Raw genomic sequence first — 26311 nt, 5'->3', positions numbered from 1 at the left:
TAGTGAGGGTTAAAACTCAGACACTGAGCTCATACAGTAGCCCCAGCGAATGCTGCCCTACTCCAGGGGAACAGTCCAGTTACATTTTCTTTTGTTTAAATTCCAGTGGCAGCAGTGCTAACCACTATGACAAAGAGTGCTCACCACTATGACAAAGAGTGCTCACCACTATGACAAAAAGTGCTCACCACTATGACAAAGAGTGCTCACCACTATGACAAAAAGTGCTCACCACTATGACAAAGAGTGCTCACCACTATGACAAAAAGTGCTCACCACTATGACAAATACAAGTATAGTAAAGAAAAACAAGCAGATACATCTAGGGGGGTCATTCCGAGTTGATTGCTCACTGCCGTTTGTCGCAGCGCAGCGAACAGGTTACTTCTGTGCATGCGTATGCACCGCAATGCACACGCGCATCGTACGGCTACAAATCAGATCGTTGCTGAGCGATGGATTTAACAAAGAATCCATTCGCACAGCCGATCGCAAGGAGATTGACAGGAAGAGGGCGTTTGTGGGTGTCAACTGACCATTTTGTGGGAGTGGTGCGGTGAATGCAGGCGTATCCAGGTGTTTGGAGGGCGGATGTCTGACGTCAATTCCGGGACCTGCAATGCTGGATTCATCGCACAGGGTAAGTAACTCTTACCCTGGTCTTGTTCTACACAAAACTTTTTTAGCATAGCAGGGCGATCACATCCTTGCTATGCAAAAATACACTCCCCCATAGGCCGCATCTAGTTGATCACACGGGCTGCAAAAAGTTGCAGTGTGCGATCAACTCGGAATGACCCACTATATGCCATCAAATCTGAAACATCTGAAAGAACAAGGAGAGGTCCACAGTAGTGGCTGAATATAATGGAGTAGCTGGAGTTAGTTATTAATTCAAATCCGTTACTGGCGATACCTTGTATTACAATTTTTTTTAGCAATATTTGTTTAAAAGTATGGCATAATCCCACACATAAAATATAGACATTTAGCGAAATATTATTTAAATTGTTGATAAGTATCGTAAAGGGTTATTATCACAAGTGGAAGCAGAAGGGTGCTATAATAACTAGCATTCCATAGTGTTCCCCTGACATTTTTTGGACTAGTTGATCAGGAAGGAGATACTGCTGATTAATAAACTGTGTGTGACTCATGTTGTAACTGTATGGTTGCTGATGGGTTTCTGAGTATTAGACCTGAGTGACTATATACTTTAGAAGCTTATGTTGGAAGGCATTCTACATATTACTGTCATCTTAGTTAGAAGTGATGTATTCTAACTCATAATGGCTCAGAAGCTGTTTCTCAGTACTATGTAGGGGGACACTCTTGACCAGTGGTTCTCAGACTCAGTCCTCAGTTCACATGTTCCAGGTCACCCAGCAGGGCACAGGTGTGTTACCAACTGTCATATTTTAAAGATCTACAGGTCACCTGGAAAACCTGACCTGTGTGGGGTCCAGAGGACCAAGTGTGTGAACCATTGGTCTAGACCTTAAAGTTCTCAAACTCGGTCCTCAGGTTCATGTTTTGCAGGTCACCTGTAGATTTTTAAAATGTGACAGTTGGTGATATACAGTGCACCTGCTGGGTGACATGGAAAACGTGAACCGTGTGGGGTCCAGAGGGCCGAGTTTGAGAACCACTGGTCTAGACATAGTGTTATACTGTTGCGAACATTCTCCAGTAGATGTCAACTGGGTAAACCCCCGAAGTACATTCGGGGGATCCTTAATATTTGCGGGTATCCCACAAATATTATTTGATAAATAGGCCCCTATGTGTATTTACTGAGAGAGAAGTCTGCTACAAAAGGGAAGCTGCAACACTGGATGGACAGTAGAGTATCCATCAGGGCAAGGCACATGATCAAGCTGTAGACCACAGGTTCTCAAACTTGGTCCTCAGGACCCCACACGGTTCATGTTTTGCAGGTCACCTGCAGATTTTTAAAATGTGACAGTTGGTCATACACAGTGCACCCTCTGGGTGACATGGAAAACATGAACCGTGTGGGGTCCTGAGGACCGAGTTTGAGAACCACTGCTATAGACCATACTTTGCTGCATTGCGAGGACCTGTGAGCATTCAGTATTGTCATCTTTCCATTGTATTTTTTTACTTTGTGGAACAGCAGGCCAAGATTTAAATGTATTCATTTATGTTTATATCCCCAGACTACTAGAGAGGAATCTGAAAATCCCTCTCTGTCCGGGACTTTCCCATAGACAGAGTGAGCTAATGCCATCTGAAGGTCACCTTAGCGAGAAGGTGCCAGCTCAGAAAAGCTGAAAAGCTTAGTAAACAGAATAAGATTACTAAGGGGGGAATTCAATTAGACCCGGGAATTTACTTGGAGTGAAAGAAGGTGGTAGTCTCTGACTTTAACACCCAGGGCTGTTCATTTACAGCCCTTTTTTCTTGCCCGATAACTTAGCCTCATATCAGATGTTAACACATAGGGGTATATACAATTGCGGTCGAATTCCGGCTAGAATTCGACCGTTTTTTAATTCGACAAAATTCGACAGTCAGACACCCTGCCGCCGGGACCCGAATCCGACATATTCAATAAAAAACGATTTGACAGTCCCGCTGTCGAAAAACGGACCAATTGATGGATAGTGTGCGTCCTGGATTCGACTTTTTGGACGGCACAAAAGTGTTTAAAAAACCCAGAAAAAAATTGCGTGGGGTCCCCCCTCCTAAGCATAACCTGCCTCGGGCTCTTTGAGCCGGTCCTGGTTGTAAAAATACGGGGAAAAAATTGACAGGGGATCCCCCGTATTTTTACAATCAGCACCGGGCTTTGCGTCCGGTCCTGGTGCAAAAAATACGGGGGACAAAAAGCGTAGGGGTCCCCCGTATTTTTAACACCAGCACCGGGCTCCACTAGCTGGAGAGATAATGCCACAGCCGGGGGACACTTTTATACTGGTACCTGCGGCCGTGGCATTAAATCCCCAACTAGTCACCCCTGGCCGGGGTACCCTGGAGGAGTGGGGACCCCTTAAATCAAGGGGTCCCCCCCTCCAGCCACCCAAGGGCCAGGGGTGAAGCCCGATGCTGTCCCGCCCCCCCCCCCCCCCATCCAAGGGCTGTGGATGGGGGACTGATAGCCTTGTGTCAAATAAAAGAATATTGTTTTTCGTAGCAGAACTACAAGTCCCAGCTAGCCTCCCCCGCAAGCTAGTACTTGGAGAAACACAAGTACCAGCATGCGGGGGAAAAACAGGCCCACTGGTACCTGTAGTTCTACTGCAAAAAAAATACCCAAATAAAAACAGTACACACACACCGTGAAAGTAAAACTTTATAACATACATGCACGCCGACACACACATACTTACCTATGTTCACACGCCGACTCTGTCCACTTCTCCATGTAGAATCCATGGGGTACCTGAAAATAAAATTATACTCACACAATCCAGTGTAGATCTGTCCTCTTCTTTTTTGTAATCCACGTACTTGGCAAAAAAACAAACCGCAAAAGCCGGAACACGCACTGAAAGGGGCCCCATGCTTACACATGGGACCCCTTGCCCCGACTGCCGAGACCCCCCGAGACTCCTGTCACAGAGGGTCCCTTCAGCCAATCAGGGAGCGCCACGTCGTGCGTGTACTGTTTTTGCTAAGGAGGGGGGACCCCACGCATTTTTTTTCTTGATTTTTTAACCCATTCCCGCCCCTTCCCACTGAAAAACATGCTCTGATCTCTTCATATTATTTTAGTCAGTAAAAAAAAAATATTCTTTTAAAAAATATATAAATAATACTTGTGGCTCCTAATAGACAAACCAAGTAGATAATCCCTTCTAATATAAATAGATATGCTATTAGCAACAACAAAAAACACGTTTTTAATTTTTTTTATTAGATTCTGCCACCAAAATGAGGCGGACTGAAATTGACGAAATGGCTGTCGAAAAGCACTGTTGTCGAATCGACATTCTTCAATTGAATATACTTTTGTCGAAAAGCCGCATTTTTACCATTGCAGACATGTCGAATTTGACAACTGTCGAATTTCAAAAAGTCGAATCTGAAACGGACGTTTTTTTGTCGAAAAGTACTGTATTGCATTGTTGATTTTTTTTTGTGTGTCGAAAATGCCTCGTTTTTCGACATTTGCGACAATTCGACCGCAGTTGCATATACCCCATAGAATCCGGGATAAGTCCCTGTTAACTGCAGTAACTGCAATACATTACCGCTGAGTGAATTCCTCCCTAAACCTATTAGTAATAATTTCCAGGAGCACCAGAATACCTTTTCTATCTCTCTTTGTTTTTGTTAGCTTGTATATATTCTAATGGCATCTGTACCATCATATTACCTAATTAAAGGTTTTTGTACACAGACATCATTGCCTGACCTGTCAACATTTGCCTGGTGAGTAACAACAATGTTTAAGGGGAATATTATAATCATTTTCTTAGGTTCCCAGTTGAAATATATATGTATGTCATTCATTAATCTGGGGCTATAGAAAAGCTGATTGTAATGTGACTGATATATGAAAGATAACGAGTTCTAGCCACTACTGTACAATGGAAACCACTTGCAGACCCTAATTTCTGGTGGCACTGGCTTTTATGAACTGCAGACCACTAAAACCCCTTATTGACTTTCTCCAAATGTGGAATGTATATACAGCCCCCATGCTCTAACTCAGTGTTTCCCAAATCCAGACCTTCAGGCACCCTAACAATTAATGTTTTCCAAATCTCCTTGCTGAAGCACAGATGTACTCACTACTGACTGACACATTTTAAAGATCTACAGGTAGTTTGAATGATTTAATTTGTGATTGTGGGCGGGATGCCTTGTAGGCTCCTGGGCATAGAAATGCACTGGGGCCCCTACCTATCCTCCAGTGGTAGGGGTGGGGGGTGCTATCAGCGGCAGCTTTGATGTCCCACGGGCGGTAGGGGGTGTTCTATCGTCCGCTCAGCATGTAGGACCTGGAGCAGTAATTTCTGCCAATTACTCCTTTACTGAACAGATGGGGCGGGATAGAAAACACTAAACTGTAGAAGGGGGCATTGGGCTGAATGAAGGGGCCCCGGTACATGACTTCCAGGGTGGTAGGGGGAGTTGAATACACAGGGGAGGGGTGGATAGTGGAGTAGGCTTTATATTCATACTTTCTGGTAGGAGGGCAACTTGCTTGACTGCAAATATCTCCAGTTCCTGGAAATATATTTCTTAGCTTTCAATGGAGGTACTGGGGACTTGGGGATCAGAGATCAGGAGCCAGAGCAATCCACAGGCAAAAATATAAAACTGCATACCTGTCATGTGAGCTGAAGCCAGGATCGGCTACTGGGCGGCTGATATTATATTTCTGGTTCTGGGCAGAGTAGATACAAGCTGCCAGTGTCCACCAAAAGGGGAGAGTGCCAGCTTTTGGAGTATACCCTCAGAAACACTGTCAGACAGAACCCAAGATATCTGGATGGGGAAAAGCAATTAATAGGCTCGGATGGGGATGACTAGTTTGAAGTCAGATATCTCCGGTTCCCAGGGACGATTTTCAAAAATCTGGTACCCCTGGAAAGAGGGGACCCTCAGCTATCAGCCTAGGGCCCTTATACTTCTGGGACCCTTGGGCAACTTCCCACTGAGCGCATACGAAAAGATGGCCCTGGGTTTCGAAAGGTTTGGCTGCATTTTTCATATGCACCAAGCTCCAGAATGCTATACATTCTGGAGCCTGGACCCGGCAGGCAGCACTATCTATAGATGATGTTGCCGAATAGAAGCCTATGGGTTTCTTGTAACAAATGAGAAGGATCTAGTCAGATACCTCTTAGCGTCCCCTTCGGTGTCATCTAATGCATGTGCAGAAGGACTTCTGGGTCATAACCAATCACAAATGGCAGCACTTAACAGAAGCTGTCTGTTGCTATTTTTTTTTTCAAGCATACAGCATTACTAAACGCTGCTATGTCCTCTGTGATAAAAACCTGGAAAACTTGCACTGTCAGGGTGCCCTGAACTGCTGTAATGGGTAAATAATACTGTCTTTTGTTTGCACACTCTTCTCTAGTTGTCCTCCTAAGTCCATTGTACAAGTGGGAGGCATTAATTTTGCCGGCTGTCGGGATCCCGCTGTCAGGATACAGACTGCCAGCTGGAATCCCCACTTAGGTGGTGGTCCACGCCAGCACCCAAGGGTCAATATAACACAGAGCTTAAAGCATGGAGAGCGCAGCGAGCCCACGAGGGGCAACGCTGTGCTTGCTGTCGGAATCCCAGCTGTCGGGATCTCGGCATCGGTCTCCTGACCGCCAGGATCCCGACAGCTGGGATATCATACAGAATCTGTACAGCAGCACTAGCTATTAACTAATTGCCAAGGTCACCTGTACAGTTTTAAATTTAATAGCCATTGGCACTCCCTTGGTAACATGATTGGTAGCCACTTTAATCACCTGTAGAGGGTTGGTACAGGGCAGCCTTTTCTATACTGCTCTGTTCCTCCACCGTGCTGCCAGTAGTTAAGTGTAGGAACTTAGGAGTCCCTGTCACTGGCCCCTATATCTGCAATGTTGTCTGTTCCAGAGATACCAGGTTCATTTATCAGTCTGGTTCTGTTCATACATTGTCACCAAACAAGATGGTATTTATGTAGTGATAATGAAGTTTATATTTACAAAACACTTTGTATTAAAAGACTGTTGTGGGAAAAAAAGATATCGGAGAGGGTTTGGTAGGGGATCCTGACAGTCAGGATGCTGACGGTCAGAATACCGACAGCGGCATCCCGGCACTTTTTAGTAAGTATGCTGACCCTCCCCCTAACCTTCCTCACCCACAGCCTAACCCTAACCCTTCCCTCCCGCAGCCTAACCCACCCCCTAGTGCCTAACCCTAACCTCCTCCCCAGCATACTTACAATCGGGATGCTGACTGCCGGGATTCCGGTATCGGGATTCTGAGTGGTGTTGGGATTCTGGCGCCAGTCTTCTGACCACTGGCATCCCTAGCCGTCAGAATGGCATTTACATCCCATCAGAGATATCCCCCACATTTTTAATCGCTTGCATGGTCTCCTTACCCCCTTTTATTTATTGAATTTACCATGACCCAGAAAGTGGAGCTTTTCCGGACCTTGGCACATTAGCTAACACTATCTTTGGATGGTGCTAGGTATTGTAGCCTCTGGGCAGCATTACGCCACATTTTTCAAGAGAGGGATTCCCCCTGTCCATCAATGTTATTATTGGTACATACAGGCGTTACTTACTTTCTTATTGCAGTGAAGAGCAACAATAAGAAATTATAATTATCGGGACCAATTCACAATTAATGGTAGATATGCCCCTTAGGGTAATGCTGTATTGCTCTATCTGATTTCCAGCATAACACTCTCTTCCTTTTCTCTTCAGGTATGCTGGTCCAATGGAAAGAAAAGAAGCAGAGATGTCATTATCCAATCGGTCTGATGGGACTTTCTTGGTCAGACAGAGAGTGAAAGATTCTGGAGAATTTGCAATTAGCCTCAAGTGATATTTCAATTCTCTTTCTTCACCATAATTGCACTTTCAATTGATTCACACTGTTGTTAGTCGCCACTTGCCAAGACTTTAGACTTAATGTTTCTGCAGCACATAGTGTGAGCCGTCTCTTAACTGGACTTTTATCTCTTAATTTCTTCATTTTATTCGATTTTCTTACCGCACCCTTAATGATAGGGAAACGTAAGGGTCACAGAAGAAAGGAAAGGGCAGGGTAGGTGTGGGAAAGGAGGGTAACTGAATAATATTGTCATAGTGATACAAGTGTAGTGCTGGGTTCACACTAGGTGATAAATCGTGCATACGACAAACAGTATATCTTTTAGTGCATCTGCTCGTGTGTACACGCGATTTATCTGTGAACGATGTATTTCACAGGTATATCAGATCTGCTGTGCTGATATATTGCTCACATCTGCTTGTGTGTACATACGAATAAATGATGATCCATATGCTGAACTACACGAACTAGCAACATTGACATCACAACTGATCGGGATGGGTCCCATCCGGGCCCACCCTTCACTCATTTGTAATGTCTAGCCAGAAATAATCGTGTGGCCAATTGGTAAGTGTGTATGCTTTCCAAAATTCGTGACGTGGTCGCTGGGTATGTCGGTCTGTGGTGCTGTCAGACTGTGTGTACCTCGAAAAGAGGGCACAGTGACCCTTGATGTAACACAAACACGAAAAGACAACAAAAAAAGAAAACACATCACAGGGGTTGGCATCGATAAGCTGGCGTTCGGGATGCCATCACTCAGAATACTGACCACGGCATCCCGATGTTGACAATGCTGACAGAGGAAGGTAAGTATACTTACCTTCCCCCAATGGCCCTCTAACACGCTAACCCTCCTTTCCAGCAGCCTAAACCTACCAGAAGCCTAACTATAACCCTGCCCATTGGTGCCTAAACCTAACCCCCACCTCCCAGCATCCTAAACCTAATCTCTCCTCCCAGCAGACTACACCTAATCTCTCCTCCCCACAGCCTAAACCTTACCTCCCGAAAGTTACCTCTCAGATGGGTCAACACACGCTCATTCAGGTTGCCCGAGGTCAGGATACCGGTGCCAGGTTTGGGACCCTATTCAGGATGCCGGTGTCGGCATTCAGAGTAGTGTCGGGATTCCGGCGTCAGTATTTCAACTGCCAGTATTCCTTCAGCCAGGATTCTGACCGGATCTCCACGGTGCATATTAACAATTTTGATGGTGTGGAGGGAAGGAGCTGTGAGGTTAGGGATTAAAGGTATGAAATACAGAGGTCATTGCATTTTTACATTGGAGGAGGCCTCAAAGTGGGTTGTCTAAAAGAACCCAGTGCTCATGTAACTATTTGGTGTTGTTTTGAAATATGCTGTAATTAAATTGAAGTTTATGTGCTTAGGTTTAACCAGGAAATAAAACATATGAAGGTGACTGCTCAGGATGGACTCTGGAGACTCACAGAGAAGAAAGGCTTCAAAGGGCTTACTGTAAGTAAACGTCTGGAACGCCTGTTTAACAGCTAGTGTCGGTATAGGACTAGTTATGCATGATCAACCAGTCAATACAGTCACTGGCCGTCAGTGTTGAAATATATTTATAGCTCATATATATGAAAGACTCATTTTAGAAATCTATATACATTTCCTTTTGGTTTTCTTGTATTCCGCTTGCTACTAAGGCCCATTTGGGGTAACTTTAACCCTTGCATCACTATAGGAGGCAGAACGATTCAGGGCAGCTCTGCTTCCATGGGGGCATAGATTACAATTGCATATCTTGATAGTCTTTCCTTAAAGGCCATCATTTAACGCTTCCGTGAGCCAAGAGTAACAGAATGACAACAAAGTACATTATTTCAAATGCATGCTTCTTTTCTCCTATAAAATCCACATAAAATAATGCTATTATCTCCAGAATGGAAAAAAACACCAATAATGGCTTAATTATCTTTTTAATAAGTGACTATGGACCTGATTCAGAGATGGATGCAGATCGCTGCATGTGTGATGGGCCGCCTCCTGATGTGTCTGTAGATTACGGACACATCAAACTAAGGTTGACCCCTGGCAGCTGTGACATCATGCAGCCTCCTCTAAAAACAGTCATGGCAAGCCCCCGGTCAGCAACCCCTCCCCCCAATGCTGCCCCGCGAACGCCCTGCCGCTATCAATCATCTTGCAGAAGGGTGCGTAAGGAGAAGGGTCGCACACGTGCACTGCATGCGCAGACCAGATGGACACGCCCGCGCGACTGTCTCCATCTTTGAATCATCCCCTATACCTTTATTAACCAGAAGAATGCTTTCATTGTTACGCTTTGTCGGCTTGCTGGGAATAACTTGTTTCTATTGGAGTCTAATAAAAAAAGGGGATTTTTTTAATGGAATACTGTATTAAATATATTTTATTGCATTAGACTGTTAAATATGAAAAAGGTCCAAATCACAAAAAATATTCCTGAATTACTTTTACAAAATTACCCCAAAATGGCACAGCCTAAAGGCCCTTACACACTTGTCGAGAAAATGAGCCATGTCGCTCATTTTCCCTCTTCCTGAGCGACGTTGCTCATTACCGCGGCAGGTGTGTATGCCACCAGCGACGTTCGATGCACGGCCCCACGGGTCAGCAATGATCATTGCTGTCGATGCTCTATCTGGACTCTCGCCCAGGAGATGCATGCACGGCCGGCGGCTGCGTGACGTCACTGAGCGTTATGAACTGTCATATCGCTCAGTGTGTACGGGCGGCCCCCGACCGCCCGGGCCGGGAGGGGAACCACTAGACGACGTCGCTCATAGGGGGTAATTCCAAGTTGATCGCAGCAGGCAATTTTTTAGCAGTTGGGCAAAACCATGTGCACTGCAGGTGGAGCAGATATAACATGTGCAGAAAGAGTTAGATTTGGGTGGGTTATTTTGTTTCTGTGCAGGGTAAATACTGGCTGCTTTATTTTTACACTGCAAATTAGATTGCAGATTGAACACACCACACCCAAATCTAACTCTCTCTGCACATGTTATATCTGCCCTTCCTGCAGTGCACATGGGGGGGGGGGTCATTCCGAGTTGTTCGCTCTGTATTTTTTTCTCGCAATGGAGCGATTAGTCGCTAATGCGCATGCGCAATGTCCGCAGTGCGACTGCGCCAAGTAAATTTGTTACGCAGTTAGGTATTTTACTCACGGCATTACGAGTTTTTTTCTTCGTTCTGGTGATCGTAATGTGATTGACAGGACGTGGGTGTTTCTGGGCGGAAACAGGCCGTTTTATGGGTGTGTGCGAAAAAACGCTACCGTTTCTGGGAAAAACGCGGGAGTGGCTGGAGAAACGGAGGAGTGTCTGGGCGAACGCTGGGTGTGTTTGTGACGTCAAACCAGGAACGACACTGACTGAACTGATCGCAGATGCCGAGTAAGTGTGGAGCTACTCAGAAACTGCTAAGAGGTGTCTATTCGCTATTTTGCTAATCTTTTGTTCGCAATTTTGATAAGCTAAGATTCACTCCCAGTAGGTGGCGGCTTAGCGTGTGCAAAGCTGCTAAAGGCAGCTTGCGAGCGAACAACTCGGAATGACCCCCATGGTTTTGCCCAACTGCTAAAAAATTTCCTGCTGCGATCAACTTGAAATTACCTCCATAGAGCGTGTGTATGGACCTTAATTCTCTTGTATTTGGAGATACTAGATATACAGCTGCACTTTTTTTTTTTTCTAATTATCATATTTTCCCCCCCATAGGAATACATTTCAGTAATGCTGTATTTTTTTATTTATATTTGTAATTGGAAACCTTAAGGGTCCACTTGAGATTTCCGTTAGTCTCTACTGTTTAAAAAATTAACAAATCCAATGCAAATGATATTTATTAGCAATGATATAGCAATGATTATACAGATGAATATTGCATGGCTTTACAGTACTAGTATTACTTGTAAGGCCTGAATCAAGTCTCCCATGCATTTAACATAACCTCTAGAACTGACCTAGAAATCCATGTTACATCACATCATGGCATCCGTGAGGTTTCCATATACAAAGTGCTGAGAATGCTGCTCCAATACAGAAACTACAACGTCTGCACAGTGTATAAATGGGAGATGGGCGTGAACACATTAGATAGTGATACAGATCATCACAGATGTGATAAAGAGGCAGATGTTTACAGCATGGTTACTTGACTAATCTTTAACATGTTTCTTCAGGAATTAGTTGGATTTTACCAATCTAACCCATTAAAAGATTGCTTCAAACTTTTGGACACAACGCTACAGTTGCCTTTCAAAGAGCCAGAGAAGAAAGAAAACACAAAGACAGGTAATAATAACTGAGTTATTACGTTATAATACCATCAAGCATTGTTGGGAAATAGTTACAGTAAGGGAGAGGAACATGTCAGCATGTTTCAGAGTGTAACGGCAGGTTTTATGTTAATTATTTGTGTTTTTACAGGCTGAGGGTGATTCAGATGTTCTGTGCGCCCCCTGCTGGGCGTCTATAAGAATGGGCATCTATCAGAGCAATTCAATTGTTGGTCAAATCAGATGCCCATTAGCAATCACATTTTTTTTCTTGCAGCCCCCAGAGGTGCAAGTAAAAATGTGTAAAAGTCCGTTGTTTGGGCGCCCAAAGCGCACATACCAGGACTTTAGACGCCCAATCAAGATCTTTACAAGGGTTTAGCAGCTTTGTGCTAAGGTCACACTGAAACTGGATGATCACCCTCAACCAGTGTCGGACTGGGGCATTAAAGGCCCACCGGGGGAATGCGTTTTTAGGGGCCCATGTTTAGGGATGTGGCCAAACATCAGAATCTTGGCTAGCCATTGAAAGTGCATGGACTGCTAGTGCATACATTATTATGTACCAGATTAATAACAGAAATGCACTGTAGAGAATACACCATTGTCCTGTGCAATATAAGGTAATATATGTATAATGTATAAATCAAGTGCATAGTCTGGAACCTGATTCCCTAGAGGAGGTGGGGCCGCCAGGCAGTGGGGCCCACCGGTGGTTTCCCCTGTTCCCCGGTGGGCCAGTCCAACCCTGCCCTCAACCATTCATAGCAGATACTGGGGCAGATGTATTAATCTGGAGAAGGCATAAGGAAGTGATAAACCAGTGATAAATGCAAGGTGATAAACACACCAGCCAATCAGCTTCCATATGTAAATTAACAGTTAGGAGCTGATTGGATGGTGGATTATCACCTTGCATTTATCACTGGTTTATCACTTCCTTATGCCTTTTCCAGGTTAATACATCTACCCCAATGTACCATCGCGTTTTCGATGCAACCTGAATGAGCTCCTTAGTTTCTTTCACATGCTGGATCAGAGGAAGGAATCTGAAGCAGACAAGATACAAGAGGCATCCCAGGGCATGCTTAGAGAGTCATAGGGGGGAATTAAAATGTTTGAAAAGTTGGTTGGGTGTCTGCTTTTTTCCTGTGTATTAGATAGGAAAAAACAGACACCCAACTGACTTTTCAAACAATTGAATACCTCCCATAGAGTGCATTCCTGGACCAAACACTAGAAGGCGTTCTGTAGTATCCGATATTTGGTTACTTGGAAAAGTTAATTGAACATGGGCCTAATTCGGATTTGTATGCAAACCTGATGGTTTGGGATCTGCGCATGTGCAGAACGGGCCCTGTATCACTTGCAGACCCTCCCTTAGCCACAGCATGATTGACACAATGCAGCATTTCGGGTTCGGTGACCGGGTCAGTTTGGTAGGTGTGCCAAGACCAGGGGCATGCGTTGTCAGATGCGGACAGTCTGTACTTGGCTGACCAGATTGATGGCCATTCTGATTAAGCTTCGGCTTCGTTGCGACCATTGGTCGCAATGGTGATTCAATACTGTGTCCTTGGATGCAACACAGGGGTCTCGCAGATACAGACTCCTGCTCCTGCTTGCATTTTATTAGTCGTTTCCCTGTGATTCCTTACAAATCAGACCCTTTGTGGTGTGTTGTTATAGAAAGTGCGTTATAGAAACAGACTTCTGAATAAAGATGAACGTCATGATCCAGTCCCCTTCTACACACATAAATGATTTCTGAAGTGTGCATGACCCTTTTTATTCACAAGGATGTGGTTGAGCAATCAAGCATCATTTGAAAAATAGGATTTTAATATACCTACGGTAAATCCTTTTCTCGTAGTATGTAGAGGATGCTGGGGTCCATTTAATACCATGGGGTATAGACGGGTCCGCAGGAGCCTTTGGCACTTTAAGACTTTTTTTACAGTGTGAACTGGCTCCTCCCTCTGTGCCCCTCCTCCAGACCTCAGTATAGGAACTGTGCCCAAGGAGACGGACAAACTTTGAGAAAAGGATTTACTTTAAGCTAGTGGCGAGATTCACACCAGCTCACACCATTCAACCAATATAATGCAGGAAAAAAGGAGCACTGGGCAGGCGCCCAGCATCCTCTACGGACTACGAGAAAAGGATTTACCGGTAGGTATGTTAAATCCTATTTTCTCTAATGTCCTAGAGGATGCTGGGGTCCATTTAGTACCATGGGGATGTACCAAAGCTCCCAGTACGGGCGGGAGAGTGCGGATGTTCCTGCAGAACTGACTGACCAAATTTAAGGTCGTCAGCAGCCAAGGTGTTAAACTTGTGAAACTTAGCAAACGTGTTTGCCCCTGACCAAGTAGCAGCTGTTTGGCAAAGCTGTAAAGCCGAGACACCCCGGGCAGCCACCCAGGAAGAACCCACTTTCCTCGTAGAGTGGGCCTTTACCGAACTTGGTATCGGCAATCCTGTCGTGGAATGAGCATGCTGAATCGTACATCTGATCCAGCGTGCAATCGTCTGCTTAGAAGCAGGACACCCAATCTTGTTGGGATCATACAGGATAAACAATGCTTCTGTTTTCCTTATACGAGCTGTTCTCGTGACATAAGTCTTCAAAGCTTTTACCACATCCAAGGACTTTGAAACAGCTGAGGTGTCAGTAGCCACTGGCACCACAATAGGTTGGTTCATATGGAAAGGAGACACAACCTTTGGAAGAAATTGCTGACGCGTTCTTAGTTCAGCCCTATCTTCATGAAAGATCAAATAAGGGCTCTTGTGAGACAAGGCCCCTAACTCAGACACCCGCCTTGCCGATGCCAAGGCCATCAGCATGACCACTTTCCAAGTAAGAAACTTTAACTCAACCTCTTGCAGAGGTTCAAACCAATCTGATTGAAGGAACTGCAACATCACGTTAAGATCCCATGGTGCCGTAGGAGGCACAAATGGTGGTTGGATGTGCAGAACCCCCTTCACGAACGTTTGAACCTCAGGAAGGGAAGCCAACTGTTTCTGAAAGAAAATGGACAAGGCCGAAATTTGGACCTTGATAGATCCCAATCTTAAGCCTGCATCCACACCAGCCTGTAGAAATAGGAGAAGACGTCCTAATTGAAACTCCACCGTTGGAGAATTCTTGGATTCACACCAAGATACATATTTTCTCCAAATACGATGGTAATGTCTAGATGTTACTCCTTTCCTGAATAAGTGTAGGAATGACTTTGTTGGGAATACCCTTTTGGGCTAGGATCTGGCGCTCAACAGCCATGCCGTCAAACATAGCCGCGGTAAGTATTGATAAACAAACGGCCCCTGCTGAAGCAGGTCCTCGCGAAGAGGAAGAGGCCGAGGATCTTCTATCAGTAACTCCTGAAGATCTGGATACCAAGCCCTCCTTGGCCAGTCTGGGACAATGAGGATCGCCCGAACTTTTGCTCTTCTTATGATCTTGAGAATTTTTGGTATTAGTGGAAGTGGAGGGAACACATACATCGACTGGAACTCCCACTGGATCACCAGTGCATCGATTGCTATTGCTTGTGGGTCTTTCAACCTGGAACAATATTTCTGAAGCTTCTTGTTGAGACGAGATGCCATCATGTCTCCTTGAGGAACGCCCCAACGACTTGCTACCTCTGCAAAGACTTTTTGGTGGAGGCCCCATTCTCCTGGATGGAGATCGTGTCTGCTGAGGAAGTCCGCTTCCCAGTTGTTCACTCCCGAAATGAAGACTGCTGACAGAGCTCTTGCATGTCTTTCTGCCCAGAGGAATATTTTTGTCACCTCTGCCATTGCCGCTCTGCTTTTCGTTCCGCCCTGATGGTTTATGTAAGCCACTGCTGTTACATTGTCTGATTTGATCTGTATGGGACGATCTTGAAGAAGATGCGCCACTTGTAGAAGGCTGTTGTAAACGGCTCTCAACTCCAGAATGTTTATGTGAAGTAGTGTTTCTTGACTTGACCATCTTCCTTGGAAGGTTTACCCTTGCGTGACTGCTCCCCAACCTCGGAGACTTGCAGCCGTGGTCACTGGGATCCAGGCTTGAATCCCGAACCTGCGTCCCTCTAGGAGGTGAGAACTGCGTAGCCACCACAGGAGCGAGATTCTGGATTTTGTCAACAGGAGTATCCTCTGGTGCATGTGTAGATGCGATCTGGACCACTTGTCCAGTAGATCCCACTGGAACACCCTGGCATGGAATCGGCCATACTGTAGAGCCTCGTAGGCTGCTACCATCTTCCCCAGCAGGCGGATGCACTGATGAATCGACACATGTGCTGGTTTCAATTTTTTTTGACCATCTTCTGGATTTCCAGAGCCTTTTCCACCGATAGAAATACTTTCTGTACCTCGGTGTCCAGTATCATTCCCAGAAATGATAATCTCATCGTCGGTTCCAACTGTGATTTTGGAAAGTTTATGATCCAACCATGCTGTTGAAGCAACATCAGGGATAGTGCAATGTTCTGCACTAACTTCTCCCTGGATCTCGCTTTTATCAGGAGATCGTCCAGGTAAGGATCTATGTTGACTCCTTTCTTGCGAAGGAGAACCATCATCTCTGCCATCACCTTGGTGAATACTCTTGGTGCTGTGGAGAGCCCGAATGGCAATGTCTGGAACTGGTAGTGGCAGTCCTGAAACGCAAATCTCAGGTATGCTTGATGTGGAGGGTAAATGGGAACATGCAAGTAAGCATCCTTGATATCCACCGACACCATAAATTCCTTCTCCTTCAAGCTGGAGATTACTGCTTTCAGGGACTCTATCTTTTTTTTTTTTTTTCCCCAATAGTTTTTATTGAAGTTTATGAATAACAGTTGCAATGAAAGAACACGCAAATACCAAACAACGGAGCATTAGCCATAATTTCTGTGAAGAAGTTGGTTAAACATGTAAGCAGAGAAAAAAAAAGAAAAAAAGATAGAGCAGAAAGAAGAGGGGGGGGGGGGGGGGGAGGGGGGAAGCCAACATGTCTATCTGTATGGCAAACATTATAGTCAAGTATATCATATTCATTGAAACACATGAACACATAGGGAATTAGGAGATCTCCTGACATGAGGTCTATGTGGTCAAACTAATTTCCTGCTAAAATGTATGTGTATAAGGGGGGTGATGTAAGATTATCAATAGTAAGGTGTGGGATGCCAGCCCAGGGGGAGTTACTCCGTCTGACATAGTCATCCCATTTCAACCAGCTATCAAAGATACGAAAGCCAGACTGGGAGTATAGTTTACCTGACGTTTCAAAAACATGATGATTATGAATTTTAGTTTTAATGGCTATAATGTCAGGTATCCTTGCTGATTTCCAGAATTGGGCTATGGAGGCTTTCGAAGCTATAAGAATGTGTCCCAGCAAGTACGTATCTGAGACAGCCACGTGCGGATGGGGGTAGTGAAATAGGGCTATGAGGGGATCTAAGGGGACAGTATATCCAAGCACATCTGAGATCAAGACAAAAACTTCTTTCCACAAAGGTTGTAACATTGGGCAGGACCAAAACACATGCATAATGTTCCCAATTTGTCCACAGCCCCTCCAGCAGTAGGGGGAGACATCCGGCCATATCCTATGCAGCCGATCTGGGGTGAGGTATGCTCTGTGGATTAGTTTAAAAAACATTTCTGAATGACCTATACAGCGTGAAATTTTAAAACATGAGTGATAAATTCTCGACCATATCTCTTCAGTGAAAACATTGGGCAGATCAGCCTCCCATCTACCTTGGGACCCAAACGTATGGGTCGTCATTTCCGAAATCAAGTAATTATACCATCTGGAGACATTGCCCCGACTCTGTTTAGTGCGGACAAGGAGAGGGAGCATCTTGGGGAGACATTCAGAAGCTGAGGGATTGGGGCGATGCCTGGAAAGCCAGTTTCGTATTTGGAGATACTTATAGAAGTCCTGTTTCTGAATATGGAAATGCGTTTGTAGATGGGTAAATGAGACCAACATACCCTGTCAATGAATATCCTGAAGGGTCTGTAGGCCCCGGTCTGACCAGGATAGTAGGGACAGGTTAGGGATCATTAGAGTTATCGTTTTTAATGAAAGCTGGAGGAAGGGGAGAGATTGCTTAGCCTCGGGTAAGAGGAGAGTATGCCAGGCATTTAATGTGCATTGGATCGCTTTACTTTTATTAACCGACGTAGGGATAGCAGACATTGGGAGCCACAACAGATCTGCAAGGCAGTATGGAGACACTGTTGTCTGTTCGACAAGTACCCATGGCTTCACTATATCCGCGTCGACCCAATCTCTGATGTGGCTCAAAATGCACGCTTTGTGGTAGTTTTGTATATCAGGGTAAGCTGCTCCTCCCTTGACCTTTGGGGCTGAAAGGGTGGATCTAGCTATTTTTGTTCCCCCCCCCCCCCCCCCCCCCCAGATGTAGTTGGAGAGGATCTTATTGAAATCGTTACAAGTTTTCTTCGGGAAGGGGCGAGGGATAGTTCTAAAAAGGTACATTAGCTTCGGTAGAAGCTGCATTTTTGCCGCCGCCACGCGCCCAAGCCAGGAGACATCCTGCAACATCCAATCTTTGGTAAGTGTTCTAAATGCTGCGAGAAGTGGGCCGAAGCTACATGTCAGGAGATCTGCCTCCCTAGAGAGGTGAACTCCCAGGTATCGAAGAGATAGTGATTGCCAGGAGTATTTATACTTTGTTTTCAAGGAGAGGACCTCATCTGTATTTATGTTCAATGGGAGGGCTTCGGTTTTAGCGGTATTAAGCTTGTAATACGACATTTTAGCATATCGGTCAAGGACAGCATGTAGGCGGGGTAAGGAAGATCTCGGTTGCAAGAGACATAGCAAAATGTCATCCGCAAAGAGACTTATCTTGTGCTGTTTCCCACCTATAGGGGGTCCCAAAATTAGATTATCTCTTCTAATACATTCCGCTAATGGTTCAATCGCAAGAGCGAATATTAACGGGGATAAGGGACATCCCTGACGGGTACCATTAGTAATTTCAAATCCCGCAGAGTGGCACCCATTTGTGAACACTCTAGCCGATGGACAGGAATATAAGGCTAGTATAGAACTGAGAAAGCGACCTCTAATGCCAAACCTACGGAGCGTGTGCTGCATATATTTCCAATGGAGCCTGTCGAATGCCTTTTCGGCATCAAGTGACAGGAGCAATAAAGGTTGATCGGCCTGTCGGCAGTGTTCGATGATATTGATCACTCTCCTAGTGTTATCAGAAGCCTGTCTACCTACTACAAATCCAACCTGATCTGGGTCGATCAGGGCGGGTAAAAGGGGATCAAGTCTATTTGCTATTAGTTTCGCAAACAGTTTAACATCGACGTTAAGCAAAGCTATGGGGCGATAATTTTGGACGGAAGTGGGTGATTTACCGGGTTTCTGAATTGTTACAATTTGGGATTCTAGCATTTTTCTTTCGGGAAATAAGAATTGGTGGAGGCTTCATGAAACACATTTAATAAGGTAGGGGCGAGCAGTTTATTAAATTGCTTATAAAAGTTAGACGGATAACCGTCGGGGCCAGGGGCTTTATTAAGAGGAAGGGAGGTAATGGCAGTTTCTACTTCCTCAAGGGTCCATGGGGAGTTAATGAGTTCGGTGTCTTGTTTCGACAAAGATGGCAGAGGAAGAGTCTGGAGGAACTCAGAAATTTCCAGAGGCTCAGGTTGAGGAGTATCAGGGTCATCTTTTAAATTTTATAGTTGGCAATAGTAGTCCACGAACGTGTTGGCTATATCTGAGGGGTCCATAACCTTGGTGCCTTTGGAATTATATACTGCCTGTATCCGTTCCCGAGCTCTGCGTCCACGAAGTTTGCGAGCAAGAAGTCTACCCGCTCTATTGCCTAGGGAGTAATATGTTTGATTAAGCCGCTGGATGTTGCGGTGGACCTCAGCAAGCGCAAAGGAATTAACTTTGTCCCTGGCTGATAAGAGCTGAGAGAAAATGGTTTTATTTGAGGGGTCTTTCTTATGGGCCTTCTCCAGGGAGGCGACCTCCTGCTCCGCCGAGGCGAGTTGCTGGCGTGAGTCACGTTTCAATTTAGCCGCGATTTGTATCGCTGAGCCTCGGACCACGGCTTTCAGCGCGCACCAATGGGTGAACGTGGAAGTATCCGATGGTTGATTAGTGCATAAGTACAGCTCCAGAGCTGTCTGTACAGCCTGTAGACCCTCAGGTCTATTTAAGAGGTGGGAACCTAGTCTCCAGGGTCCCGGGGGAGCATTATAAGAGAAGACATCCCAGCACAGAAGTAGAGGGGAGTGATCCGACCAAGTCATTGGTAAGATGGTGATCTTGCGTATAGAGGCTAACGTTGGTCTATCTACAATGGCCAGATCAATTCGGGAGTATGAACTATGTACATGCGAATAGAAGGTGTAATCTCGTGTCGTGGGGTGTTTGACTCGCCAGGCATCATACCAGTTGTATTCAGCTAATAAGGTTTTGAAGGGCCCCCGGCTGACATGCAGGGTTTTAGCGGACGAGGAAGTATAGGCGGGTTGGATCTATCTATGTTAGGATCCGGAGCTATATTAAAATCGCCCAGAAGCAAAACAGCTCCCCTGGACTTCTCCTGGAGGGCTTGAAAGAGCTTTCTACAAAAAGGAATCTGTTTGGCGTTGGGCGCGTAGCAGCAGGCAATGGTTACCTCAACTTTTTCCAGATGGCCAACCAGTATTAGATATCTACCGTCTGGGTCTGAGTATTGGGTCGAGAGCACAAACGGGCAATTATGGGCTATAAGAATAGCTACCCCAGCCTTCTTAACAGGGCCATTGACCATAAACCATTGGGGGTATTTAGGGTTAGATAAACGCGGGGGATTAGTAATTGGGAAGTGTGTCTCCTGCACGGCTGCAATATGCGTCTTTTGTTTAGCGAAGTAAGTAAGGGCTAGTTTCCTCTTGTGGGGAGAGTTCAGCCCCTTAGCGTTAATTGAGATAACATTCACCATGGGTCAAGAAAAGGAACTGCGTAGCATAAGCGAATCAAAGGATGTAAACAAAACATACTCGACAATAGAGGTATCATAGAATGGCTTACAAAACGGGGAGCAGAAGAAAAAACAAAAACAAAACGCAAGAAATAAAAAACAGCAAAGAACATAACTAGTCTCCTTTGAGACCAAAACCAGACGCCTTGTCCAGGCATCTGTGTAGAACCGTTGGGGGTTAGTGGCATGATAACCATCCACCACCCCCGCCCAAGGACAGGCGTGAACCCCCGACTCAGCTCCCCCCCCCCAACCCCAATACACCATCCGGGGATTACCCATGGCACTACGGAGGAGGGAGGGGGGCCCCATGGGGGAAGCCAAGCCAACAGCCCAGCAACGCTAAATCTACATGTTGTAATACACCTAAATAGGTAACAATAACAAGAAGGAGAAGAAGAAAAAAATAACACTTTGAATTGACCGGTCTATCGTAAAGGTAGTTCCTGGCCGCACTCACCCTCCTCTAGAATTTAAACCTCTCTAAGAACATATATAACAGAACACATAGGAATATGGAGGAAACATTGACAAGCGAAGGTAGAAGGAGGGAATGCATGTATCAAAGCAATATATACTTTAAATGCAACAAATAAAGAGACAGCCATCGCCTAGACTTGACTCCTACTTCACTGTGGACCAGTCCTGCTGGAGTTTACGCTGAGGGGAGGGACCCCCCCCCGGATGGACTCGTAATGTTCCAGGAGCTCAGGAGTTTCATTCCTTCTTCGACGTTGTCAATCACGATCATGGAACCCTCGCGTGCAATGAGAAGCTTGACAGGAAATCCCCAGCGGTAAGAAATATTGGCCTTCCTCAGGGCCAGTGTAATGGGTTGAAAGGAGCGACGTTTGAGGAGGGTAGTTTGAGACAGGTCTCCAAACAGTTGCAGGTCCCCAAGGGCCTTTGCAGTATCTGATGATGGTCTTGATGCTTTAAGGATTGCTTCTTTAATATGAAAATAGTGCATTTTCATCAAAACATCCCTTGTAGCGTGGTCCGGGGCTGCTCTGGCCTTAGGAAGTCTGTGGATCCTATCAATAAGGAGATCAGCTGATGCGGCCTGCGGTAGGAGTTTTCCGAATAAGTTAACAGCGAAATCATGGAGGCTACTGTTAGATATCTCCTCAGGAACCCCGTGCATTTTAATATTGCTTCGTCTAGATCTGTCCTCGAGATCTACGATCCTATCTCTAAGCCTGTGCACCTCACCCTCTAGGTTAATGTGGGAGTCCAATAGATGGTTGTGGGACCCCACCACCTCCTCCATGTTCGTTTCCAGATGGTTGGTACGATCTCCAATCTCGTAGATGGATTACTGACATGCCTGGAGAGTGGAGCGAAACTCTGCCGCGATGTCTGATTTAAATTGCGACATGAGCAATTTCATTGTACCCACTGTTAACGCATCAGAGTCGTTGACAGCTTCCATGGATGGGGAGGGCTGTCTCGGGGGAGATATGTCAGAGGCAGGAGGGGGAGGCGGGGGGTCAGCCTTCTTCACCTGAGGTTTATCTCCCATTTTTTTAGGAGGTTGAGGGGAAGATTTAAAGAATGTTATTGGCGACACAGATTTGGAGGCTTTCTGACGCTTGGGAGGCATAACAGAGGTCAGGATGAGCTGGGGAAACTGTCAAAATTGCAAGTGTTGAGAGCGAGGGTTCCACACAATGGGTTACCAATCAGTGCATATCCCGGGCCGGGGCGGTGGAGGGAGAAGTAGTAATCAGATCAAATCATAGCCATCATGTGCGAGCAGAGCCTCCTTCCAAGGGAGAGCGTAGTATATCAAAGCGGACACTAGATGGAGCCTCCAGGCCAGCAACCAGCTATAGTGTGGTAAGTAATGCAATATAGTGGGAGACAGGAGTATTCCGCAGGGGGGGCTGCACTGGAGAAGAAAAGAGGAGAGGGGTTCAGCGTTGTGAGCTGCTGTACGGGGGAATTAGCCCTGAGGTTTATCAACAAGGCCACCGTATAGTCTGTGGGGCCTCTCTCTCCTCGTCCACCCAAGAGCAGGGGGGGGGGGGGAATTCAGGGGGGGTCCGGCTCCTCTTATATATGAGGGGCCTAACTCACCCCGTCCTCCAATTAGTCCCTCTCCGCCGTTGCCCGGGCACAGGGAGTCAGCTGATGTTTCGGCTCCCGCTCCGGAGATCACTGCGCCGGGTGCAGCCGAGAAGCTGCCAGCCGCGCACCCGCCTCCAGGTTCCCGCTGCCGCCTCCGGCCCCCGGATTCCCCGTCAAAGTTGCTGGGGGGAACACGTCCGGACCGCAGGCACCGGTCCACGGGGCCCAGAGGACCCGGTAGTCAGCGGCATAAACGTGGGGAAGGCCAGGGGTTTTCTCCGCTGGTCGCGGGCCCGCGGCGGGGATGATTTGAAAATCGAGCCCGGGGATTCAGGAACCGGCGTGGGCCGCAACCCGCAGAGGCCCAGTTAAGGACCTCCCGGCTCCGCAGTCCACGCCTTGGGGTCCCAGATCGGTGCAGGCTGTCAGTAAGGGGGGAATTTCCCAGCTACCCCAGGTATTTATGGCTGAAGGAGAAGTTAAGAAGCAGGAGCTCCTCAAGCCCACGTCCTGCCACAGCTCCAGCTAGGCCACGCCCCTCAGGGACTCTATCTTGAATTTGAACCTTTTTAGGTAAAGATACAACGATTTTAGGTTTACCGGCTTCGGTACCACAAACAGGCTTAAATAAAATCCTTTTTCCTGTTGTAGCCAAGGGACTAAGGTTATTACCTCGTCCTGACATAATTTCTGTATTGCTTCCGTTATATTTCTTCTGTCTTGAACAGAAACTGGTAAGGCTGATTTGAAAAATCGGCATAGGGGGAGATCTTGAAACTCTAACTTGTAACCTTGGGATACTATTTGTAGTATCCAAGGATCCAGATCTGATTGTACCCACATCTGGCTGAAGAGTTTTAGACGCGCCCCCCACCTGAGCAGACCCCCGTACAGTGGCGGATCTTGCCACGGGCAAGCAGGACTTTTGCCCGGGGCGCCGCCTTCCGGAGGGCGCCGGCGCCATCCGGAGGGTGCCGCACCATGGCAAGATCCGCCACTGTGCAGTGTGCGCCCCAGCAGTGTCCCCCAGCTGTGCCCCCCCTCCCGCTGTGAGAAGGGAACCAGACGCTACGCGTCTGGTTTCCCTTCGTGGCGCTGGTCCTCCCCCGCTATGAAAGGAATCAGACGCCAAGCGTCTAGTTTCCCTTCATGGAGAGGACCTTTGGTGTGCGGTGCGCGATGACGTCATCGCGCACCGCACAGCATTGTGGCACAGACGCTAGGGGTCATAATTGACCTCTAGTGCCTATGCTGTGCTATGGGAGAGACGTCATGACTGACGTCTCTCCCATAGATCCGAGGAGAAGAGCGGCGCCGGTCTGCAGGGTCTGGAATCAGGAGCGGGGATAGTAAGTATACTTTTTTTTTTTCCTTTCAGCGGCGCTACAAATGGGGGCGTGACTGACCACAACCCCATATTAAGCCACGCCCCTAACTTTTGCCCGGGGCGCCACAAGGGCAAGAACCGGCCCTGCCCCCGTAGGGGAGCCCCAGCGTCATTCTGTGGTTTTAACAGAAGCAGCGGCTGACTTCTGCTCCTGCGATCCTGATGCTGTTGTAGGTTTCCTACCTCTTCCCCACCCTCTTCCTGCGAAGAAGGGGGTACCTTTGGCTTTTTTGTGTTTGTTGGGCCAAAAGGACTGCATCAGATGCGAATTATATGCTTTCTTTGCAGGTGTCGCTGCATAAGGAAGAAATGCTGATTTACCTGAGGTAGTCATTGAAATCATGGCATCCATCTGGTCCCCAAATAGCACCTCACCCTTGTAGGGGAGCGCTTCAATATTCATTTTTGATTTTGCATCTGCATTCCATTGGCGAATCCACAGTGCTCTGCGAGCTGAAATCGCCATAGCTGAGGATTTTGATACTAATAAACCAATATCCTTCATAGCTTCCACCAAGTATCCTGCAGAATCCTTTATGTGACCGAGAGTTAAGACCATATCATCGTTATCAACTGTGTCTATATTTGCTAGTAACATAGGCGTGCGCACGGGGGGTGCCTGGTGCGCACAGGCACCCCCTAATGTCCGGCACCCCCCACACTCCACGCCTGCGATGATCGCGATGAGCCACTGCAGTGCCAGCGCTGCTCATTGCAGTCTGTCACTGTCAAACTGTGTTGCTGCACCCGCCGCCCGCCGCCGCTGACAATATATTTATAGAGGATCATTGCGGTGTCTCGAACGGCTGCCCAGCCGCACATGGCGTGACTGATGTTAAGCTCCGCCTCCCGCCCGCGCTCTCCAGTCTCCTCCAGCGGCTACGCGCACGCAGGGGGGTGAGTGAGAGCTGCTCCTCAGTCATTTTCCTTCTCATAGGGCTGGACTGGCCTAGACGGATGCAGCGTCTCCTGTCTGTAGGTATGAGATGCTTGTCAGTGGGTGACGGCGGTAGCAGCGAGTCCGGTGGGGGATGGGTACGTGGCCGTCTGATTAAAGATGCTGGCCGGGTAGGCTCTCGCAATTATAGTGGCTCTTTTATTTTTTTGTGAAAGAGATGTGTGTGTACACTACAGTATGTATACTATGGTGTCAGATGTGTATGCTGTGTATATCTATGCTACTATGTGTGTCTACTGTATGTATGCATGTTGTGTACTACTGCTATGTGCACAGGCGTGCGCAGAGACTGACTGGCGGGTGCCGCTCCGGACTTCCCCCCCTCCACGGCATTATAATGTTCTCTCACCTCCCCTGTCCTGGATATAAACTGCTCACCTGGGCGGACCAGGTGAGCGGACCAGGTGAGCAGGCTATATCCAGGACAGAGGAGGTGAGAGAACACTATAATGCCGTGGAGTGGGGGGAAGTCCGGAGCGGCACCCGCCAGTCAGTCTCTGCGCACGCCTGTGGCTATGTGTGATGTATGTATGTCATCTATGTGTATGTACACTATTAATTGAGTTTACTGTGTCAATGTATGCTGTGTGTGTATGTGTACTACGTGATTGGTGACATGCTGTGATGTGGTTTAATTATTAACATCTCCTAGGGGTGCCGGCCATTGTTTTTTTCTGAAGATATATATATATATATATATATATATATTATACAGGTAGTAATGCAAAAGGACTCCGTTTAATCCATCCTACGGCGTTTCGGGGCTATACCCCGTCGTCAGGGATCCACCACCGGAGCGGAGAACTAAGCTGAGCAAGCCTGAGACAGTTCAGCACTCAGCAGAGAGTGTAAAGGTGCATACACACACTGGGCATTTTTGCCCAGCGTGTATGCACAGCGATGATCACTGGGCTGAAAATCACCCAGCGATGTCAGCGGGGGTGAACGGCTATCAATAACAGGACGCTATGAAAAGCCGTCCAACTCTCAGCTCAAAATCGCCCAGTGTGTATGGGCCTTAAGACACGCTATCTGTCAGTGTGTCACTGAGACAG

The 26311-nt window shown here is 46.8% G+C and overlaps 1 protein-coding gene across 1 annotated transcript in view; it reads left to right on the top strand.

Annotated features, from left to right (window-relative positions):
- Nucleotides 1-26311, top strand: part of VAV1 (vav guanine nucleotide exchange factor 1) — a 292912-nt gene that overhangs the window by 227735 nt on the left and 38866 nt on the right. The window contains exons 22-25 of the mRNA XM_063954104.1: nt 4367-4398; nt 7401-7517; nt 8922-9009; nt 11723-11834. Of these exons, the coding sequence (XP_063810174.1) occupies nt 4367-4398; nt 7401-7517; nt 8922-9009; nt 11723-11834 (349 nt within the window). The remainder of the gene's footprint in view (nt 1-4366; nt 4399-7400; nt 7518-8921; nt 9010-11722; nt 11835-26311) is intronic.

This window comes from Pseudophryne corroboree, chromosome 2 (assembly GCF_028390025.1).
Source record: "Pseudophryne corroboree isolate aPseCor3 chromosome 2, aPseCor3.hap2, whole genome shotgun sequence".
Taxonomy (NCBI): domain Eukaryota; kingdom Metazoa; phylum Chordata; class Amphibia; order Anura; family Myobatrachidae; genus Pseudophryne; species Pseudophryne corroboree.
This window is presented reverse-complemented; position numbering and strand designations above follow the sequence as displayed.